The sequence below is a fragment of the Brassica napus genome, chromosome C8 (genome assembly GCF_020379485.1).
Source record: "Brassica napus cultivar Da-Ae chromosome C8, Da-Ae, whole genome shotgun sequence".
NCBI lineage: Eukaryota > Viridiplantae > Streptophyta > Magnoliopsida > Brassicales > Brassicaceae > Brassica > Brassica napus.
Genome location: NC_063451.1, coordinates 25,660,840 through 25,679,866, shown reverse-complemented (window position 1 = coordinate 25,679,866; position 19,027 = coordinate 25,660,840). Strand labels below are relative to the sequence as shown.

The 19,027-nt window shown below is 37.5% G+C and overlaps 6 protein-coding genes across 7 annotated transcripts; 4 read left to right on the top strand and 2 right to left on the bottom strand.

Moving 5' to 3' along the window:
* Window positions 1-2,352: 2,352 nt before the first annotated feature.
* LOC106453139 (universal stress protein PHOS34) lies at window positions 2,353-4,277 on the bottom strand. Its single transcript, XM_013895393.3, has 5 exons — window positions 3,966-4,277; window positions 3,794-3,897; window positions 3,572-3,690; window positions 2,847-2,941; window positions 2,353-2,621 (listed from the first exon to the last, which is right to left on the bottom strand). The coding sequence occupies exons 1-4, from the start codon at window positions 4,165-4,167 to the stop codon at window positions 2,851-2,853; spliced, it is 516 nt and encodes a 171-aa protein (XP_013750847.1). The 5' UTR covers window positions 4,168-4,277; the 3' UTR covers window positions 2,353-2,621; window positions 2,847-2,850.
* A 55-nt stretch (window positions 4,278-4,332) lies between these two features.
* On the top strand, window positions 4,333-10,559 carry LOC106453138 (probable ubiquitin-like-specific protease 2B). Of its 2 annotated transcripts, none has more exons than XM_013895390.3 (16): window positions 4,333-4,599; window positions 4,888-5,342; window positions 5,436-5,526; window positions 5,627-5,664; window positions 6,177-6,374; window positions 6,491-6,566; window positions 6,811-6,919; window positions 7,180-7,236; window positions 7,434-7,565; window positions 7,793-7,993; window positions 8,076-8,131; window positions 8,206-8,299; window positions 8,558-8,648; window positions 8,806-8,925; window positions 9,078-9,515; window positions 9,590-10,559. In XM_013895390.3, exons 1-16 carry the CDS (start codon window positions 4,461-4,463, stop codon window positions 10,415-10,417), a joined length of 3,123 nt encoding a protein of 1,040 aa, XP_013750844.1. In that variant the 5' UTR covers window positions 4,333-4,460; the 3' UTR covers window positions 10,418-10,559. The 2 variants fall into 2 exon arrangements, with proteins under 2 accessions (XP_013750844.1, XP_013750845.1); XM_013895391.3 differs by having other exon boundaries at window positions 4,334-4,599; window positions 9,078-9,500.
* A 319-nt stretch (window positions 10,560-10,878) lies between these two features.
* Window positions 10,879-12,571, top strand: LOC106453140 (double-stranded RNA-binding protein 1). Its single transcript, XM_013895395.3, has 3 exons — window positions 10,879-11,021; window positions 11,480-11,742; window positions 11,898-12,571. The coding sequence occupies exons 1-3, from the start codon at window positions 10,997-10,999 to the stop codon at window positions 12,441-12,443; spliced, it is 834 nt and encodes a 277-aa protein (XP_013750849.1). The 5' UTR covers window positions 10,879-10,996; the 3' UTR covers window positions 12,444-12,571.
* Window positions 12,572-12,842: 271 nt separating this feature from the next.
* On the top strand, window positions 12,843-13,899 carry LOC106453141 (60S ribosomal protein L21-1-like). The gene is made up of 2 exons (XM_013895396.3): window positions 12,843-13,147; window positions 13,486-13,899. Exons 1-2 carry the CDS (start codon window positions 12,911-12,913, stop codon window positions 13,741-13,743), a joined length of 495 nt encoding a protein of 164 aa, XP_013750850.1. The 5' UTR covers window positions 12,843-12,910; the 3' UTR covers window positions 13,744-13,899.
* Window positions 13,900-14,581: 682 nt separating this feature from the next.
* Window positions 14,582-17,079, top strand: LOC106453142 (KH domain-containing protein At1g09660/At1g09670). Its single transcript, XM_013895397.3, has 8 exons — window positions 14,582-14,779; window positions 14,877-15,017; window positions 15,281-15,366; window positions 15,459-15,583; window positions 15,689-15,826; window positions 15,905-16,021; window positions 16,387-16,530; window positions 16,607-17,079. The coding sequence occupies exons 2-8, from the start codon at window positions 14,887-14,889 to the stop codon at window positions 16,760-16,762; spliced, it is 897 nt and encodes a 298-aa protein (XP_013750851.1). The 5' UTR covers window positions 14,582-14,779; window positions 14,877-14,886; the 3' UTR covers window positions 16,763-17,079.
* Window positions 16,972-18,222, bottom strand: LOC106453143. The gene is made up of 2 exons (XM_013895398.3): window positions 17,954-18,222; window positions 16,972-17,387 (listed from the first exon to the last, which is right to left on the bottom strand). Exons 1-2 carry the CDS (start codon window positions 18,018-18,020, stop codon window positions 17,149-17,151), a joined length of 306 nt encoding a protein of 101 aa, XP_013750852.1. The 5' UTR covers window positions 18,021-18,222; the 3' UTR covers window positions 16,972-17,148.
* Between the last annotated feature and the right edge of the window lie 805 nt (window positions 18,223-19,027).

The window sequence follows — 19,027 nt, the reverse complement described above, 5'->3', positions numbered from 1 at the left end:
TGCAAATAATATTATTCAATAAAAAATCAGGAAATCAATTAAAACAATTATGTTAAATAAGTGTGATAGATCGAAGATTAACTTACCTTTTCATCAAGGAAGAGAACCGTGATTCCCACAAACTCCATGTCTTTCTTGAAGTTCAGGGAATCCCATAAGCGGAGGAAGCCAAAGGCTATGCTCTAACTACTAAAACCAAGACGGAGAGACTCGAAGGTTGAGTGATGGATGTCGGGACACCGGTTTGAGGAACTGGAGAGGCAGGGAGAAACATTTTCTAGAAAATGGTTAAATCTAAGAGAAATCAATGAGTTTTGTGGAGATGCTGATTGAGTTCATCAAAGATGAGAATCATATATATATGGTTTACAGAGGGGCTACAAACCAGGAACATTTATGATAAAACGATTTAAGATGGGGACATGAAGAATTCACCGGTGAAAAAATAGATTACGAACACACACGGCGCAACTCTGTAACTCAGAATTGTTTGAGACAATGATGAAAAGAACCTCAACTCATGTTAAACGACGACAGTTTACAATATAGGAAAACCATAATTGTTGCAAACTTGAGTTTTTTTCATATAACGTGATGAATCCCATTAAAAATGAAACCCATAATACACTTGTAGGCCCGAGCCTCAGCGGAAGCCGAAGAAGCAAGGGCTTCCGACCTTCGTAAATATATATTAGGTTCGGCTATCAATGTACAATGTATCGTTTAGCTTAGTGGTATAAATGTTGGTGTTTATATCTCAATGACCAGGGTTCGAACCATGAGCTTGACACTTTTTCATACTTTTTAAAACTGGAGCCCACAAAACGATGACGCGCACCGAGGAGTGAGAAAAACTCAACTATTATAATATAGATTTTATAATCCCGAAGAAAATGTCATAATCTTTCTTTTTAACTTTTGTCCCTTCAATATAATATGAACTAGGATAATACATGCGCCTTGCGCATGGTGAGTTTATTACTATATATTATCGATCATTTTTTTTATATATTTGATCATTTTTTTTATATATATACAATATTTTTTGTTGTTATTATATAATTTCTTTCCGATGGATCAAGTCAATTTTTTATTAAAACTGATGGAACAAAACTATAATTAATACATCATGGGTTGATCGGATTGGACATTAAACAAATTATAACATAAAAACCTTATTTTTTCCATCGAACACATTCTTGAAAAAAAGTGAACAGTGTTGTTTTCACAGTTGAATTATTTTGACTTTTATCTTCCATATGGTTTTGAAAGCTTTTAAATCAACCATCGAATTGATACATGTCATTTTAATGTTTTTAGTCGTATACTTAAGGAAAACTTACATTTTTGTAATTTAAAATCGTTTTAAAAAATTCAAAATATAACATATAAAAAAAATCTAACATAGAAGAAAAATATAACATATAAGGTGTCCTCATTTTTGTATTTTAAAGTCGTTTTTAAAAAAAAATATAACATATAAGGTTTCCTCATTTTTTTAATTTAATGTCATTTAAAAAAATTCCAAATATAACATATAAGAAAAAAATCTAATTTTTTTATTATATGGTTAATGTGATTGTTTATTTTTTTTAATAATATAAAATTAAACAAAATGAAGAAGGATGCAAAAATTGTTATCAAATCTTTATTATTCATAATCATTAATTGACATATATATGTAAATCATATTAGGTTATTCTGTAGCTTTTATTTAAGGAAAGAATACACATTTCTTATATTTTAGGTTAATATAATGTTCTCTAGTGTTATATAATTATGGAATAATGTGACACCATTAGATTAAACTATACTTTATATTAGATGTTCTAGAATTCTTTGAAATGGAATTTAGAAGGCATTTAGAATGTCACCTAGGATTTGAGATTTTTTTTAATTAATACAAAATTAAGGTTCTAATTTTTCAAATGCTTCTCAATTAATATATAGGGGATTTACATAGAGATCCTCAGATCCAATAATGTTTCCTGTCAATTTGCAAAATAGCCTTTACTTTCTTGAGTGACAATTTTCTACGAAATCAAACTTGCTACCCAAGCATTAGCAAAACCTCATGATCACAAGGCCTTTGATTTGTCAGGTCTAATTGGGGAGCTAATGGAAAGCTTTGCAGCAGCTTACAGGAGAATCCGATGTATATATTATTGCATAATCGCTTTAGAAGAGGAAAGAGAGAAAGATGATGATCGTGCTTTCGTTCACGAGGTGGTAACAAAGATGGCCGAAGCAGTACCTTTTTTGTTATAATCAGCTTCATGTTAGCTCTATACTGGCGTTTAAACAGTTAGCTCTGTAACTGTTCCTCAAAATGATTGATGCGACAGCAACTCATCATTTAACTTCACCATATATTAATATATAGAAACGATGAATATGAATACAACAACACTTTTACCAAAAAAAAAAAATTATGAATACAACACATATTCTGAGCCTGAGACTGATGATCCAACCAATGTTTCAGTAGCTCTTATTAATTTTACACTTTCACACCAATGCATTAACATGTAAAAGCACCTGGATTCTTTGCTTTGCTTCCATAGCTCCACAAACTTACAAAGATGGGTTTGATATCCCTTTTGCATAAGCACACATATCTCCTGAGAAATGAAGATGATTGGATAACTCGGTTAGAAAGACTCTAGACAGAATTTGACATTGATAAAATCTTGAGATATTAAGTTGTAAAGGACAAACTATTGAGAAGCCCTTCTAAAGATTATGGAAAAGTATTAAGTTGGTTTGGAAATAAACATTTGAGCATGTGGTGTGATCAATCGAATGTAAATGTTTGACCTAATTTTCAAGAAGGTAAACGAGTTTACCTGATTATTCAGGAGAATCCTCCTTGGGTTTAATTATCACAACAGGACAGTGAGCGTGGTTGGTGCAGTAGCTGCTTACACTTCCCAGAAACATCCTGGTTAAGGGGAAAAAAGAATCTGGATTCAACACGTGCATTTGCTCCACTAAATAAGATTTAGCGTATTAAGGAAAAACATCAATATGAATCATTGAATCTTAAACGGGAAAAATACTCCAGAAGCAGTAATTGATGGATGAGCAGAGAAATGGCTGCTCTTAAGTACAGGTTAACTGCCTTAACCATGTCAGAGAAATTATACTTAACATTACTCATTTCTTCTGCTAACTGGAGGGGATAAATTCAGAAAACATAGCAGTTCCATATCTATATCCCACATGTTATCAAGCAAAAAAATCTTGAAAGGATGCACTGTTTCTCTCAACACTCATACTTACTTAAAGAGTTTTCTTGCATCACAGATCAAACATGTTGCAAAAGATATACTATAACCTCTCTAAACAAACACCAATAGCAACTTCAAGGATTTTTCTCAAGCCTAGCTTAAACCAATCTCTTGTTCTAACTATTGGAGCAAAAAGCTGTTTCATTTCTCAAGCCAACACAGATTCTAGTTCATACACAAACCAAGATCAAACGCCTTGAATTATGATTTGTAGCTTTCATCAGTTCACCAAAACACACAAAGGCAAGATACTAGTGTGGAATAAGAAGAGATTAATATACCTCTTAATGGGGCCATAAGCACGAGAACCCAAGACAAGCAAATCAGCGTTCAAATTCTCAACAGTCTCGCAGATCTTATCCTTGGGATCTCCAACAACCACTTGCGTTTTCACATTCACCTGAGAGTAAATCATCACATCTTCCTCATCAATCATCACCTCCAGATTCTAATCAATCAAAAGCAAATCGCTACTAGATCTTAAGAGTCAAGACACTACTCACCGATCTATCAGCATAGATTTGACGAGCGTGTTCGAGTATCGCATCGGTGATCCTCTTCTGGTGCTGCTCGATCGCAGCGGCGAACGCAGGAACCTCCACACCACCTTCATCCAAAATCTTCCAGAGTCAATTCAACAAACAGATCATAAACTTAGTAGTAACGAGACTTAACTGGGACCACCGAAAGGGATGGTGCCGGGGCTAACGCCTGCGGTGATAGAAGGCGAAGGCTGGACATGGAGGACGACGAACGATGAATCGGGAGAAGACGGTGAGAGCTTGAGGTTGTCCAGAGCCCACTTTAGAGCTTCCATGCTCACCTCGCTTCCATCTACAGCCACGACGACGCAAGTCAAGCTTCCCGAGACATCCATGAGTACTTCTTCAAATTCTCTCTCTCTAGACGCAGTTTCAGTTTTGTGATTCAATGATGGCGTCCACGTCACCACTATTTAAAAATTCACGGCGGAGAAGAAGGGTAGAACTGTCATTTACTAGCTGAAATATAATTATTGATATAAATTGAGTAAAGTGACACACGCGCGTGGAGTTCAGACGCGCTAGCATTCGTTGGTGACTTGTTTTCGTTTTGGCGTCTCTCCTCTCTCACTCGACCCCTCGATTCCCGATCGCCGTCTCGCTGATTTCCGGCGAGATTCTCCGAGCGATGAAGAAAAACATTGATGTCTTCGATTTCAACGAAGAGGACGAGCTCGCCGAGTCCGCTTCTGGAAAGCTATTGGAAAAATTCGCAAACCCTAGCTCGTCCATTTCTCCGGCTCTGCAATGCCGACGCATCCAAAGCTGTGAGTCTCTGCTCTTATTCTTCTTCTTCCTCCTTTATCTCCACACGGTGATAGTTCTAGCGGAAGCTTAGCTGAGAATTTTTCAAAATCTATTTTAAAATTTCGCACCTCTATCGTACAATTGAGTGAACATTGCTTCGTTTCTTGAGCATGTATGAGTTAGTGATGCTAAATGCTGCTCTGATTAGAATTTTTTTGGTTAGTTATATAATGATTTGCACTGTTTCTCCAGAATTTTTACACGTTTGCATCATATAAAGGCTTATGAACATTGTTAATTGCTGTCAGCTTGCCAGGAGGAATCTGCTCTTAAAGAAGTTGAAGGCGCGAGCTGTGCAGAGGCTGCTACTGATGTAGTCGATCGTCATTGTGAAGATGCTCCTGCTTTAGCAACAGAACCTGATGATTCAACCAGAGACCATTTGACCGAAAAAGATGTAGATCATGGATTGGTGTTTGGTTTGAATACCGAAGACCGTGGAAAAGAAGCAGATGTAGAGGACGATAATCATAGATTGATGTTTGGTTTGAATACTGAAGACCGTGAAAAAGAAGCAGATGTAGAACACGATAATCAGGGATTGATGTTTGGTTTGGTTACTGAAGACCTCATGAAAGAAACAGATGAAGATCATGGACTGGAAAGTTTTTCTTGTCAGCCAAGCGCAAAGAGTTTCTACGCCGAAACTTCGTCTTATAGTCAACCCCAGCTTAACTCACCATTTTCGGATTCCTCATCCAGTGTATGTAAATCTATCTTGTATTGCTTTATTTTTTGTATACGAGAAAGCCTTCAAAAATTTTAGCTTGTGTTTGTAACCTCTTTACATGTGCAGGAGGATCGAAATGATATGATGTCAGCTATTGATGAAAGCTTGAGTGATCAATCCGCGTTGAGTGAAGCTTCTGATTCAGAAGGTGATGAAGGTACATCTTAAAGGCTTTTTGTTATATTTCCTTATATGTATGCTTTGATGTCCTCCTATGTGTAACTAGATATTGATTTCAATGTTATATGCGCTAAAAGATTGGATGGCTGAACACTGCTTCGATGGCATGGAAAAGGTAATGAGTTTTCTTGTTTTTTAACCAATGGCTTTAAATCTTCCGCCAGAATTTTTTAGCCTTTATATGCATGAGTCGGGCTTCTTTGTTTGTTCATTCTCTGGAATGGTCTCGGAGATGGCTTCTCTTCCCCCGCCACTTTTTGACGACTTTCACTTTCAACCCGATGAACCGCCTAACGGAAAGAGGTCCCTAATAGGAGAGAAAAAAATTCCAATATAATTTAGATTGTAGTATATACATTGAAAATAATGCAACCTGCTTTCTTTAGCCTAATTATTTTAATTATTTCGCACTCTGTTGTTTGTGAGCTTAAAAATTTCATGTCAACGCTTATAATTTTAAGACTTGGAATATGGGTATTCCTCTTAGCAACATTTCTGATGGGACGGTTTGATAGTTTATACATCTGGATATATTTTTAGATTACACTACAGTAAGGTTTCTTTTAATTGTGCCTGAATGTTCAAAGTAAGAGTTACAATTGTCAAGTAACGCTTTCCACTTGGCAGATCGACAGAAACACGGCTGTTATCATGATTCCAGAGTATGTTGTGCTTAAGGATATGCCTTGTGCTGCGTCTCTGGTAATCTTTTCATGCAATGGAATCAAAATAAAGAGCTACCCTGATAATAGTGAAGAAGGGCCATTCTGTTGTGAATTTGGAGTTGAAGACATAGTTGGTATTCAATACAATTGGTACCAAAATGTGAGTTTTTCATTTATGGTCTGCTTCCAGTTTGAAAGATACGTGATGGGCGCACTTTCTATTTTGCACATATGAACCTCTGTCAGTTTTACAATTTTTGCTGGTCGCTTTCATAGGTTGGAGTGATTATTCTTAGAATTCGAGTTTTATTAAAGGATGAAAAATGCCATGAAGATGGGCAACACACCACAGGTATGCTCACTTACTCGGTTACTGTATATAAGCTATTTGGGTTTATCACAGAATGTTTGCCTGCAACTAGATATCTTGTTAAAATCGTATATACAATAATTAGTTGCAGGACCAAGATTCATAAAAGAAATTTTTATTAATTTTTATTTCAGCAAAAATCGAACAGTGGCTTTTAAATCCTCAGCTCTTTCCAACACTAAAGGATCCCTCTTCTAACTTTTATACTGCTTCGTGTGGTTTCCAGACATTGAGGAGTTAAAGTTTGCAGTTAAAGATCACAATTGGCCTGAGAAGCAACAACAAATTAACTCGCTGCATGTGAAATACCCGGCTGTATGGAGTGCTGACCTCGAGTAAGCTTCTTTTTGCCACTTTCATTTCAAAATTTTGATTGCATGCTGTGATGACAAGAAAATTTATTTGCTGCATAACTACGAGTACGAGTCATTTGGTTAGAACCGTATGAGGGGAGAAAACCTTAAGTCACTAGCAAACTGGACCAAATATTAGGAGAAGGGCACTGGACTCATTTTTGGTTTTAGTTACATTCTGAGTACTTTGGTGACTTATTGTTCCAACTTCCAAGTCATCCATAACTGTTTCTTTATTGTAGTGAGGACGTGGAAGTATCAGGGGACAACTTGCATCAACGGAAGCGTTATTTTCCACGGTAAGAGTGATCTATAGGAGCTGTATTTTATTCTTTTGTAACAAGACGCTGTCTTCTGTTTTGCTTTTGGGGTAAAAATTTCCAAAGTACGTCGATACTTATATTCTATGGCTCTCTGAAGTAGTTAACTGGAAGAATTTAAACCACTGGTAGGTGGCATTTCATATTGAACTGCGAGTTTTATGTTGTCTTTTCAGCTTTGATGAACCATTTGAGGATGTTGTATATCCAAAGGGAGATCCAGATGCTGTTTCCGTTTGCAAAAGAGATGTTGAGCTCTTGCAGCCAGAGACATTTGTGAATGACACAATCATTGACTTCTATATTAAGTAAGTTCTTCTCTCTGATGGAATGTTGACAGATAGTATAGGCTCTGGCATGCGTTGTAGTGTCTATTGGGGTTCGTGTTAAATTACTTTCATCACACAGTTGAATCTCTTACTTAGTTGATGGTCTCAATATAATACACAATTTTACTATTGTAGTCTTACTGAATTCTTCTTGTGATGCTAACCTTAATTATTGACAGCTTAGTGTATTATTCTATTATTCACAGTTATTTGAAGAATCAGATTCAAGCGGAGGAGAGACAGAGATTCCATTTCTTTAACAGCTTTTTCTTCCGTAAACTTGCTGATCTCGACAAAGATCCATCGAGTATAGCCGATGGAAAGGCTGCTTTTTTACGTGTCCGGAAATGGACAAGGAAGGTGGACATGTTTGGGAAGGACTACATTTTTGTACCGGTGAATTTCAGGTACGAACATTTTTATGGCACTTTTATTTATGTTTGATGTGTATTGAGTTCCAAATCTGACACTGCTAAATGGTAATGACAGTCTTCACTGGAGTTTGATAATCATATGTCATCCTGGTGAAGTGGCTAATTGTACAGGTAATGTCACATGTTACTTTATTTATTACTATTTCATTATCATTCAGCATATTATATTATGTTGGATTCTGCAGATCTAGACTTAGATGACTCCCCAAAAGTACCATGCATATTACATATGGATTCTATAAAAGGGAGCCATGCAGGGCTTAAGAATCTAGTCCAAAGGTATGTTAGCTCCCTTACAGCCATGTTTCAATTGTCTTCTAATCTCCGTCTCTTCTGCGTTTGGCAGCATTTGATATATGTCGTTTATTTACGTTTCTCCCTTGCCCAACGAGATACTAATATATTTTCTTGATACTGTCTTTACCTTATCCGTTTGAGAATATGTTGTATACATGCTCTGGTCCTTTTGAATTAATCCATGTTCAAGATTTAAGCTGGTAGTGCAAGTTGCTAACAACAGCATTTTGCCGACTTTAGTTATTTGTGCGAGGAGTGGAAGGAAAGGCATAAGGACACACCGGATGATATTTCTTCCAAATTCATGAATTTGCGGTTTGTCTCACTTGAGGTGTGGCCTCTAGTCTTTAAATTTTTTGCCTCTAGGCTTTTATACGTTCTTTATCTCTTTTGAAACCCATTTTTTTCCTGTGATATAATATAACTTTTTTCACTGTTAGTTAATGATTTAGTTTATGTGATCTTCTGACTTGCTTTTTCTACTTCAGTTGCCACAGCAGGAGAACTCATTCGACTGTGGCCTCTTTCTACTGCACTATTTGGAGCTATTTCTTGCTGAAGCTCCCCAGAATTTCAGTCCTTTCAAGATATACAATGCTTCCAACTTTGTAAGTCTATACTCTAATTGTTACCTCTCATGTATCGGATCGAAAGAGTCGGAACATATAGTCTCTAAATTGAGCTGAACTAAGGACAGTTGGATTTGCATTTTTCAGTCTCTTTTTGTTTGCTGATCATGCTTTTTCTCTGTTTTTTCCAGCTTTATCTAAACTGGTTCCCTCCTGCGGAAGCCTCACTGAAGCGTACTCTGATCGAGAAGTTAATTTTTGAACTCCTTGAAAACCGTTCACGGGAAGTGATTAATGAACAGGACCAGTCCTGCGAAAGTCCAGTGCCCGTCAATAACAATACGGGCATCGAGGTTCTCTCTGGGAGATGCACCCCCTTGATAGACTGTAACGGGAATATGACGCAGCCGCAAGACGAACAAGGAATTGAAATGACTCTGCTTGAAAGATCTGCCATGAGGAACATGCAAGCTGTTAATGATTCCGGTATGGTTCTAAGGGATTTATTCGATGCAGGAGACAACAACACAGGATCGTTACTTGGACAACTACAACAAACATTCCAGGAACCATCTTCGTTTTATCATCTTAGTAACAACTCATTGGCAACAGAGGTACTAAATAATAATGTAAGCTAATGATCAATACTCCTGATTTTCGACATGCAAATTTTAATTTTCTTATTTGCCTCTGTTTTGGGCAGCAAGAAGAGATGGAAAGTGGTGAACAGTTTATGTGTCTGAACTCTGGAGAGGGCGGCAACTTTCAACGCATCACTGGAACTGCATCTCCGAGAGCATCTGCCTCATTCTCTTCATTGAACCTAAGTATGATGCCAGTGCAGAAGGAAGGTGAGGCTGATTCCTTATCTAATGATTCAGAAGATATTGGTATCATAGAAGACATCCCAATGGAAAATATTAATGAAGGAGAAACCGGTGAGAGTCCATCAAGAGAGACGGTCTCTTTATTTTCTGCAACCCTGGGTCCTATCACTGACCACAACACTGAGAATGAAGAACTCCCATCTACTCCAGCCGAGCCTGTGGTTGCATCGAGTCAAGATGGCAGAGAGGAGGAGAAGCAATTGGAGAATGATGTTGGAATTGAGGAGAAGACGAGTGAAGATCTTAAAATGGGAGACAAGACGAGTTGTGATCTTGGAATTGAGGACAAGACGGGTGAAGATCTTGTAATTAAGGACAAGACGAATGAAGCTCCTGGGATTGGAGACAAGACGAGTGAAGCTCTTGGAATTGAGGACAAGAATAATGAAGATCCTGCAATTGAGGACAAGACGAGTGAAGTTCCTGGGATTGTGGACAAGATGAGTGAAGATCTTGGGATTGAGGAGGACAAGATCAGTAAAGATCTTGGAATTGAGGAGAAGACGAGCGAAGGTGTTGGGGATGGTTACGATAAAAAAGAGAAGGAGCCAATGGAAGAAGAAGAAGAAGAAGAAGAGAAGCGAGCTGCAAAACGGCCAAGGCTGTCTTCCACAGGAGAACTCGAGGAGATGGAGATAAATTAATTATGACATGTACAACTTTGTCTTCGGTCTTTGAGTAGCTAGAAGGATTAATATCAATTATCAACCAACACGTTGTAGGAAATGTTTATAGCGATGTATGACTCTTTTCTTTAAAAGAACGAAAAAATATATTTCATCAGTATGATCAAAACAAAATCACGTTCTCTATTTTTGCTAGGATCGGTTTCAACACCCATAATATAAAGGTAGACGTTTGTAACTAATGGTCTGTAGCGGTAGAACGTCTCTGCCTACTGACAGCTGAGTGTCATTTGCTTTCTGTTTTCATTTCTGTATAAAAACAACCCTCATCAATCTTCGCTTATGTCAGTCAATCTAATTACACTAATCACTAATTATGGAAACATGAAAAGGATTATCTTAAGCACATAAAGCCCAAGTACAGTGATACAACTCAATAAAGGCCCAATTAAATGGCCCAACATTGTGACAAAGCGCTTAAATAATCAATATCTCGCTCGGCTTTTCTCCCAGCATCACTGGAGTTGCCGACTAGTGAGCATCTTTCTCGCTCCTCTCTTCTCCTCGGTGCCGAATTAAAACATTCTTCTCAACAAGATGACCGCGAATGAAGTTCCCTCTGGTGATAATTCTCTTCTTCTACGGGCTTACCTTCTGGGTTTTGTCAATTTTCATGCTTTTTTCAGTTCCTGTTCGATTACTTTCTTCCGGAAAATTAATTTGCCGTTTTGATTAGTTAAAATTAGTTTGAACTTTACCCTTTTTGAGATGATGTTATGGAAGCTAGGTTGCAACTTATATAATGTAATAATTGTCTCTGCAATGGTTATGGTTCTCGTTTGAGAAAGTCTTCACCTTTATGATATTCTTTTACATTTGCAAATTGAATACTCCCTGCATTGCTTTTAAATCATTATAGTTTTGTTGGTGAAAAGTCTTCACCTTTCTGCTTGCCTTTACCTTTGCAATTGAGTTTTATTTGTAACTTATTATTACTCTTTCCATAACACTTCATTTGCTCTCCTGGTTTTGAATAACTGCTACTTAAATATTGGTCTTGCGCTTTTTTCCTACTCTCAGGTGTTTCAAATTGCTATGTATTCAAAAGCCGGTTGCAGGAATATGCTCAGAAGTACAAGCTCCCAACGCCTATATACGAGACTGTCAAAGAAGGCCCTTCCCACAAATCTTTGTTTCAGTCCACAGTAATAGTCGATGGTGTCAGATATGATTCTTTACCTGGATTCTTCAACCGTAAGGCTGCAGAGCAATCAGCTGCTGAGGTTGCTCTCCAAGAACTGTCTAAGTCCACCGAGCTAGGCCAATGTGTTTCACTACCTGTTGTACGCACCTCCTCTTTCTTATATTGTTGATTCAAATCAAGTGTCAGTGGTTTGGTTGTGAGTTGTAGCTTTGCCAGCTCAGCAACAGACCTTGCAGTTAGTTTCTGTATGTTATGTGCATTTGGCTAACTTTTGAAATGGGCTTCTTAATGCAGCACGAGATGGGTCTATGCAAGAACCTTCTTCAAGAGTACGCTCAAAAGATGAACTACGCGATTCCACTCTATCAATGCCAAAAGAGCGAGACTCTCGGGAGAGCTCCACAGTTCACATGTACTGTAGAGATCGGAGGCATAAAGTACACAGGAGCCGCAACAAAAACCAAAAGAGAAGCTGAGATAAGCGCTGGAAGAACAGCTCTTATAGCGATCCAGACAGAATCCAAAATCGACCTTGCGAACAACCACAGCACTCAGCTCACTGTGCTTCCTTGCGAAAAGAAGACGGTGGAGGTAGCGAGTCCGGTGAAAGAAACCTTCAAGACTCCAAAAGCAAGGAGGGCTCAATTCAAGAGGAAAGCTAAGAAAGGAAAACGCAAAGCAGCTGGCACCATCATCCCTCCTGAACCTACAGAGCATTGTCAAAACGATCAGCAGCCAGAAAATGTCGAGAAAGTGCTGAACATGGAGCCTTCTTCGTGCTTGAATGGGTTTAAGGAGGCTGCGTTTACGAGTGTGGAGACAGAAGCAAGCCAAGCATAAGTATGACTTTTGTGAGTGTGTGATTGTACTTGTTTATGTAGCCATTTTTTATTAACTTATAATTGGTCTGTTCAAGTATTAAGACACATGAGGTTGCCTTGGTTATGAACTGAAAGGTCTTGTCATCACTACAACCACACTACTCTCACTCTACAAGCCTTTAAGATTCCGATCTCAGGGCAACGCCATCTCGAGAGATGCTTCAGAACTCATCGTCTGGGTGTAAATTGAATTTTATGTTAGTTAGGAGCTAAACCGTAATCAATCAAAGAATACAGGGGTTTAAATTTAATTATTAAGAAACCTTCTTGGGCTCAAATGGGCATATATGCATATAAGCCCATCAGGCCCATTTACAGAAAAACCCTAATTTCAGGAACATATAAATTCTCACTGACTCAATTCATTTTGCTTCTTCGGCGATTTTAGGTTTTTAGTTTCGCATCAGACCAAAGAGGGAGAAAAAAATGCCGGCGGGACATGGAGTTCGTGCTAGGACAAGAGATCTGTTCGCGAGGGGGTTCAGGAAGAAGGGTACAATTCCATTGTCGACCTACCTCAGGACCTTCAAGGTCGGAGAATACGTGGATGTTAAAGTGAACGGTGCGATCCACAAGGGTATGCCTCACAAGTTCTACCATGGTCGTACCGGTCGTGTCTGGAACGTTACGAAACGTGCCGTCGGTGTCGAAGTCAACAAACAGGTCTGAACGAAGAACTCACATCTTTGTGTTATATTCTGCTACGTTAGAGTCTCTTACTGTTCTTGTCGTGTTTTCGACACACTGACAGAAGAAATATCTGTTGAATTAAGATTAGAGCTCGTAACATGCATTGTCTCTGATCAATAAGCCCTTTGTGCATTAAAATGATATGTTCTGGCTTCATGATTATTGCAATATGTCATTTGGTTTCATGCCTATGGCATTGCTCTAGATTGGTTAAAGTGAACAATACACTCGGTTTAGTGTTTAGTCTTTGGTTTAGCACCTCTAGTTATAAAATGATAACTGAAATATATGGTTTGGGTGGTGTGTTTCAGATTGGCAACAGGATCATTAAGAAGAGGCTTCATGTGCGTGTGGAGCACGTGCAGCAGTCAAGGTGCGCAGAGGAGTTCAAGCTGAGGATTAAGAAGAACGATGAGCTCAAGGCTGCAGCCAAAGCCAAAGGCGAGACAATAAGCACCAAGAGGCAACCTAAAGGACCCAAACCAGGATTCATGGTCGAAGGTATGACCTTGGAGACTGTCACTCCAATCCCTTACGATGTCGTCAACGATCTCAAGGGAGGCTATTAGTCTTCTACTTCTACTTTCTTCCCCCAGTGTTTTGCTCAGACTTTTTTGGCAGTTTCTTTTGCGAATTTGAGTGTTCTTCATGCGTTTTGGCTACAATTACATTTCTTTCAAGGTTCAATCCAGACATAATGAAACACTATTTAATTGTTTCCATCAGTCAAAGTGCACACCTTACTTTATAATTTGAGGTATCATCTTCTTACATTACGGTTGATGCCAACGCCTTCTGTTACATTGTGCCACGGTTCATTTCACATGTGTTAACTAATTGAACCGTTAGAACATCTCTAAAGTAAAAGTAAAAATATAATAAAATTACTCTGACCTAATTCCATAATGAAATGAACAAACAAAAAATACTTTATTTTATGGAGTAAATTTAACTCGTTATGGAGTAAGATGGAATTGGATTGAAATATTTCTTATTTCATACTCTATTTCACTCCATTTTAAAGTAAAAAATGGAGTAGGGTTAGAGATGCCTTATATTTGAGTAATAGTGGGCACCTTTACAATCAGATGTAAGCATCTCTTCGCAAATACGCTTGATGTCCAAAACTTATCTCACATTGTTCCACGGTTCATCTCACTTAGGTATTAACACATTGAACCATAAAATTGCATATGGTGAGCAACATGATCACTATGCTAGGATTATTATGTTTGGTCTGAGATGTATTCTTAAGATTCATGTAGTAGATCATTCACTTTTCCAATGTAATAGACACAGGCCCATAGATAAATCGCTAAGGCCCATATATGTGAAAACACGCAAGGGCCTTGACATTATACAAAGCCCATAGAAAAAATAAGAGAATAAAACAAGAAAATGAGAAAAATATATTAAAAAAAGAAAGCGGCGAGACTCTCTATCTCTCTCTGTCACAGTGCGTAGGGCTTTTGACTCCCTGCTTCTTGCTTGCTTTGGCCACTCTACACAGTCCACACCTTCTTCTGACGAAGAAGAAGAAGAGTGTTCTCGGCACCTTGAGATCGGGGCCAGATCCTCCGACGCATCTTCTCCTCACTATCCCCGGCAAGCCACTACTCTCACAATCTCTTACATTTCTCTCTGTTATATGTATATACTTTGTACAGTTCTGAACAATCTGAGCTTTGTGATGATTACACAGAGTGGTAGATATGATGGAATCGGGCGCTGGTTTCGCGGCGATGGAGGAGAGGATCCCGCCGGGGAGTTTCTTCCAGTTTCCTCTCTCTGGATTCCGTGCTTCTCCCAATCGATCTCCTTGTCCTCCCTCTGGTCGTGAGAGGTTATGCTTTCTCCTCTCCTTTAGAAGCTTCCTCGTTAATGTGTGAATCTGTGTGGATCACATTAGATTTAATTGGTTGTTGCGGACTTGTTGAGTTAGTAGAGTTGGTGGGTTTTGTTCTTTTGATTGGATGAGTGTTAAAAATGATTCCTTTAGGTTAAATGTATGCTGTGATTCACAATGAGTTGCCCACTCAGTAGCTTGTACACAGCACTGCAGCATTCATTGGAACTTACGTTGACATTTCTGTAAAAATTATTCAGGTACGTGGCTGAGTTACTGCAAGAGAGACAAAAGCTGGCTCCTTTCTTGCAAGTTATGCCACATTGCTGCAGACTACTTAATCAAGGTGGGTTGTTTTCTTAATCAAGATGCCCTGATGTTCAAGTGTTGAACTTTCTTTTGTAATGTTTATCGCTTTCATTGGTCATGTTCTTGCAGAGATAAGGAGGGTTTCCAGTTTGTCTGATGTTGATAGATATGAGAATGGCAGTCCATTTAGGTCGCTTGGCCAGCCGACTAATGGGAAGATTGATTTAGACGGATGGTCAATGATGCCAGGAGAGGTAAGGCATCATATATCATACTTTTATTGAGTAATAATGGTACTGCTAAGAATTGTAAACTCAAAATTGGTTTTTGTTGTTATATTGATTGGTTGCTTTCTTCAGGAAAATTTTCATCTGCAGAGAGGTTCTCCATTTCGTGCTCCTCCTCCAGTGGGATGGGTTGGGATGCCAGGACTCCATCCTCCACCCATTGTCAAAAGAATTATTAGGCTTGATGTGCCTGTTGACAAATTTCCAACCGTAAGTTAATTAATTTATATGCAAATATGGTAATTATCAGTGGGATGACCTTGAACTAAAAGCGTTGAACCTTGGCAGTATAACTTTGTTGGGAGGATTCTCGGGCCACGTGGGAACTCTCTGAAGAGAGTTGAGCAAGCAACACATTGTAGGGTGTTTATTAGAGGGCGAGGATCTGTGAAGGATACTGTCAAGGTATGCTTCCTTGTTTATTGATTCTCTCTAAATTACCTAATTTCATCACTGTTTAAATTGCAAGAGGTTGTGACTTCCTACAATTCAATAACTTGACTTTTTTCTCATATGTTAATTTGCCAAGATGCTCTATAGCCATGTATTGAATATTCTTGAATAAGTTTTTCACGCAGCCTTCTTTCACTATGGCAAGATCTTATTGAAGTTAGGATTCATTTTCTCATGCATTATATTAACTTTCACTCATTTTCACATTTGAAGACATTTAAAATTTTAAAGCTTCTTTGTTTGTATGTCTCTTCTCCTACCTAATCTTTCATCCAATGTCAAGGCTCATCCATTTTGTCTTTATACTTCCCCTGCAGGAGGAGAAGCTCAAAGGCAAGCCAGGGTACGAGCATCTCTGCGAGCCACTACATATACTGATCGAAGCCGAGCTTCCGGAGGACATAGTACACTCTCGATTGGAACATGCAGTTCATTTCCTGGAGTCGCTCCTAATGCCAATGGTACATTCTTTTCAAAAAAAAATCCAAACATCTCTATCTTGTTTTTTAATCCAAACTTTTGTTTGTCTCTCTACAGGACGAATCAATGGACCACTACAAGAGGGAACAGCTGAAGGAGTTAGCGGTTCTGAATGGTACTCTGAGGGAAGAGAGTCCGAGCCTTAGCTTGAGCCCTTGTCTGAGTCCAAGCATGTCCCCTTTCAACAGCAAGCGTGCCAAGACTGGACAATAAAGATGTTTACCCGAGAGATTATCAAAGTTCAAATGACATGGTCGTGTGGGCAAAGAGAAAGAAAACGCTCTCTATGCATTGCTCTTGTCTATCTACGAGGTGACAAGGTTCTAATTAACGTTCGAGACTCTTCAATCAATTGTTTTTTTTTTTTCCTGTCATTAAGTTTATTCTTTATTTTGTTGAACATTTTTGTTGGCTAGCAGAGATGACCATTAACCACTGCGTAATAAACTTAATAAATGGTGTTTTTATGAAATGTAATCTCTTTCTGAATCATGTAAGTTTGAATGAATCTATTTATCTTACATGTAAAAGAACATGCCAACACAACACAAATATACCAAAAGGAATTGTGTTGACAAATTGTATGTTTTTGTTTTTTTTTAATCTCGAAGGCCTAATTCAACCTCCAGTTCATCATCTTCCTCAAAGAGCTTCAAGAGTCGAGCATACTGCTCGTCTCTTTTCTTCTTCTGCCATAGCTTGTATAGGAAGAAGGAGAACATAGCTACAGCCACTAATCCGACCAGTATGAGGATTACTTTTGTCCCTGTTTTGCTGGAAGAAGTATGAGACTCTGCTTTAGCTCCTTTACTTGCATCCTTGGAATCACCAGATAGACCTGGACAAAGACAATAGATGCCATCTTGGCTTTTTAAACGAGGAGAAATAACTCCACACATAGAAAACAGAGAAGAACATCAAATGCAACAATCATTGTAACATGGCTACACATCAAAAAGATTATCACTTTACCATATCATTACAGACATAAAACTTTGCAGATAAGCTATTCAAATTAGTCATGATGGTAGTTCCAAGAAAAAAGAGAGATCCCTCCCAGAAAAGTAATAAACTTTGCAGACAAGCTATTCAAATTAGTAGAGAACCAAACACATGAACTGAACAGTAGTTCTTTTCACTAACATCATGTTAAAGAAAGCAACTTTCCTGTTTTAGTAAGTATTATGTATGGCGAAGTTTCTTAGTTGCTCAAGGTCTAGTAAGATATGTAAACAGTTCTCTCTATCTCTACATGTTTCCAATCCTAATCACGAAAGAGCAAAGACGTAACCTTTATGCCTAGAGATGACACAAAACGAAATCTAGAAAGAGCTTCAGCTTAAAATTAGACATAAATCTAAGGCCTTTGAGAACCAAATCAGATAGATCTGGAGAAAGACAAACCTAAGACGAAGTGCAGAGCAATTGAAACGAAGAATACCACGCGCCGACTCGCCGAGGTCTCTATCATCTTTCTCTCTATTATACCTGTAATCCCTTCCCTCTGCCTTTCTCGATCTTTCTACCGATGAGGCTTTGCTTGTACGCAATGTGGGATCGAGCTTGTGCTGTAGCAAAGAGAACAGATTCTTGTGGTAAGATTCAACTTTTTTTTGATATTTTATGTCTGCTTGTAGTGAAGAAGAATTCTTTTGATTTGAGTCCCACCTAAATAAATATGTAATTAAATACATCATACATCCTTATTTTATTTTATTTTTCTTTCTTTCATAAATACATCTCTTATTTTATTTTATTTTGTCTTTTGATATGTTTATACGAATAGGATGTTTTATTTTAAAACGGTAGTTCAGTTAAAATAATTTATATTTAAAAACAGAAATTACTTAAAATATGGTTATTGTTTGTTGTATTTTAATGGATTTGAAAATCCAAACTAAATCTAGTGGTATTGGTTCTATGATTTTCAAATCTGTATTAAAATCATGTGTTATTGGTTTAATGATTCATAAATTCTGTATCAAATCAAGTGTTATTCAATCGTACGGATTTACTAATATATTTGATTTTATAATGAATTTGTTTGGATTTTTTAGTTAAAAATACAAAGACTCAAATCCGAAGAAAAACCTCCGGATTTGCTATTTTATTTTGATTTATAAATACTATATGGATTTCTAAATCAATCAAATATATAAACCAATAATACCAGTTTTAAATACTATTTTAAGCAAAAATATCATATATATATATAATCTTTAACTATTTAAATGGTTTAGTAGGATAAATTTAGTTTTTTTCATCATAAACTTAAATTATCTACGAAATTGTTTATCTTTTACCTAAAAATTTAGAAAGTGGTATGTCAAAGGCCAAATCTCCAAAATAACACATTTCTAAGTTTATATCATAAAAATAGCACTCAAAAACTAAAATGATCAAAATAGCATTTATCTTTTGAAAATTTTAATTTTTTTATTTTTTAAAATTTGAAATCTTATCCCCAAAAACTCATTT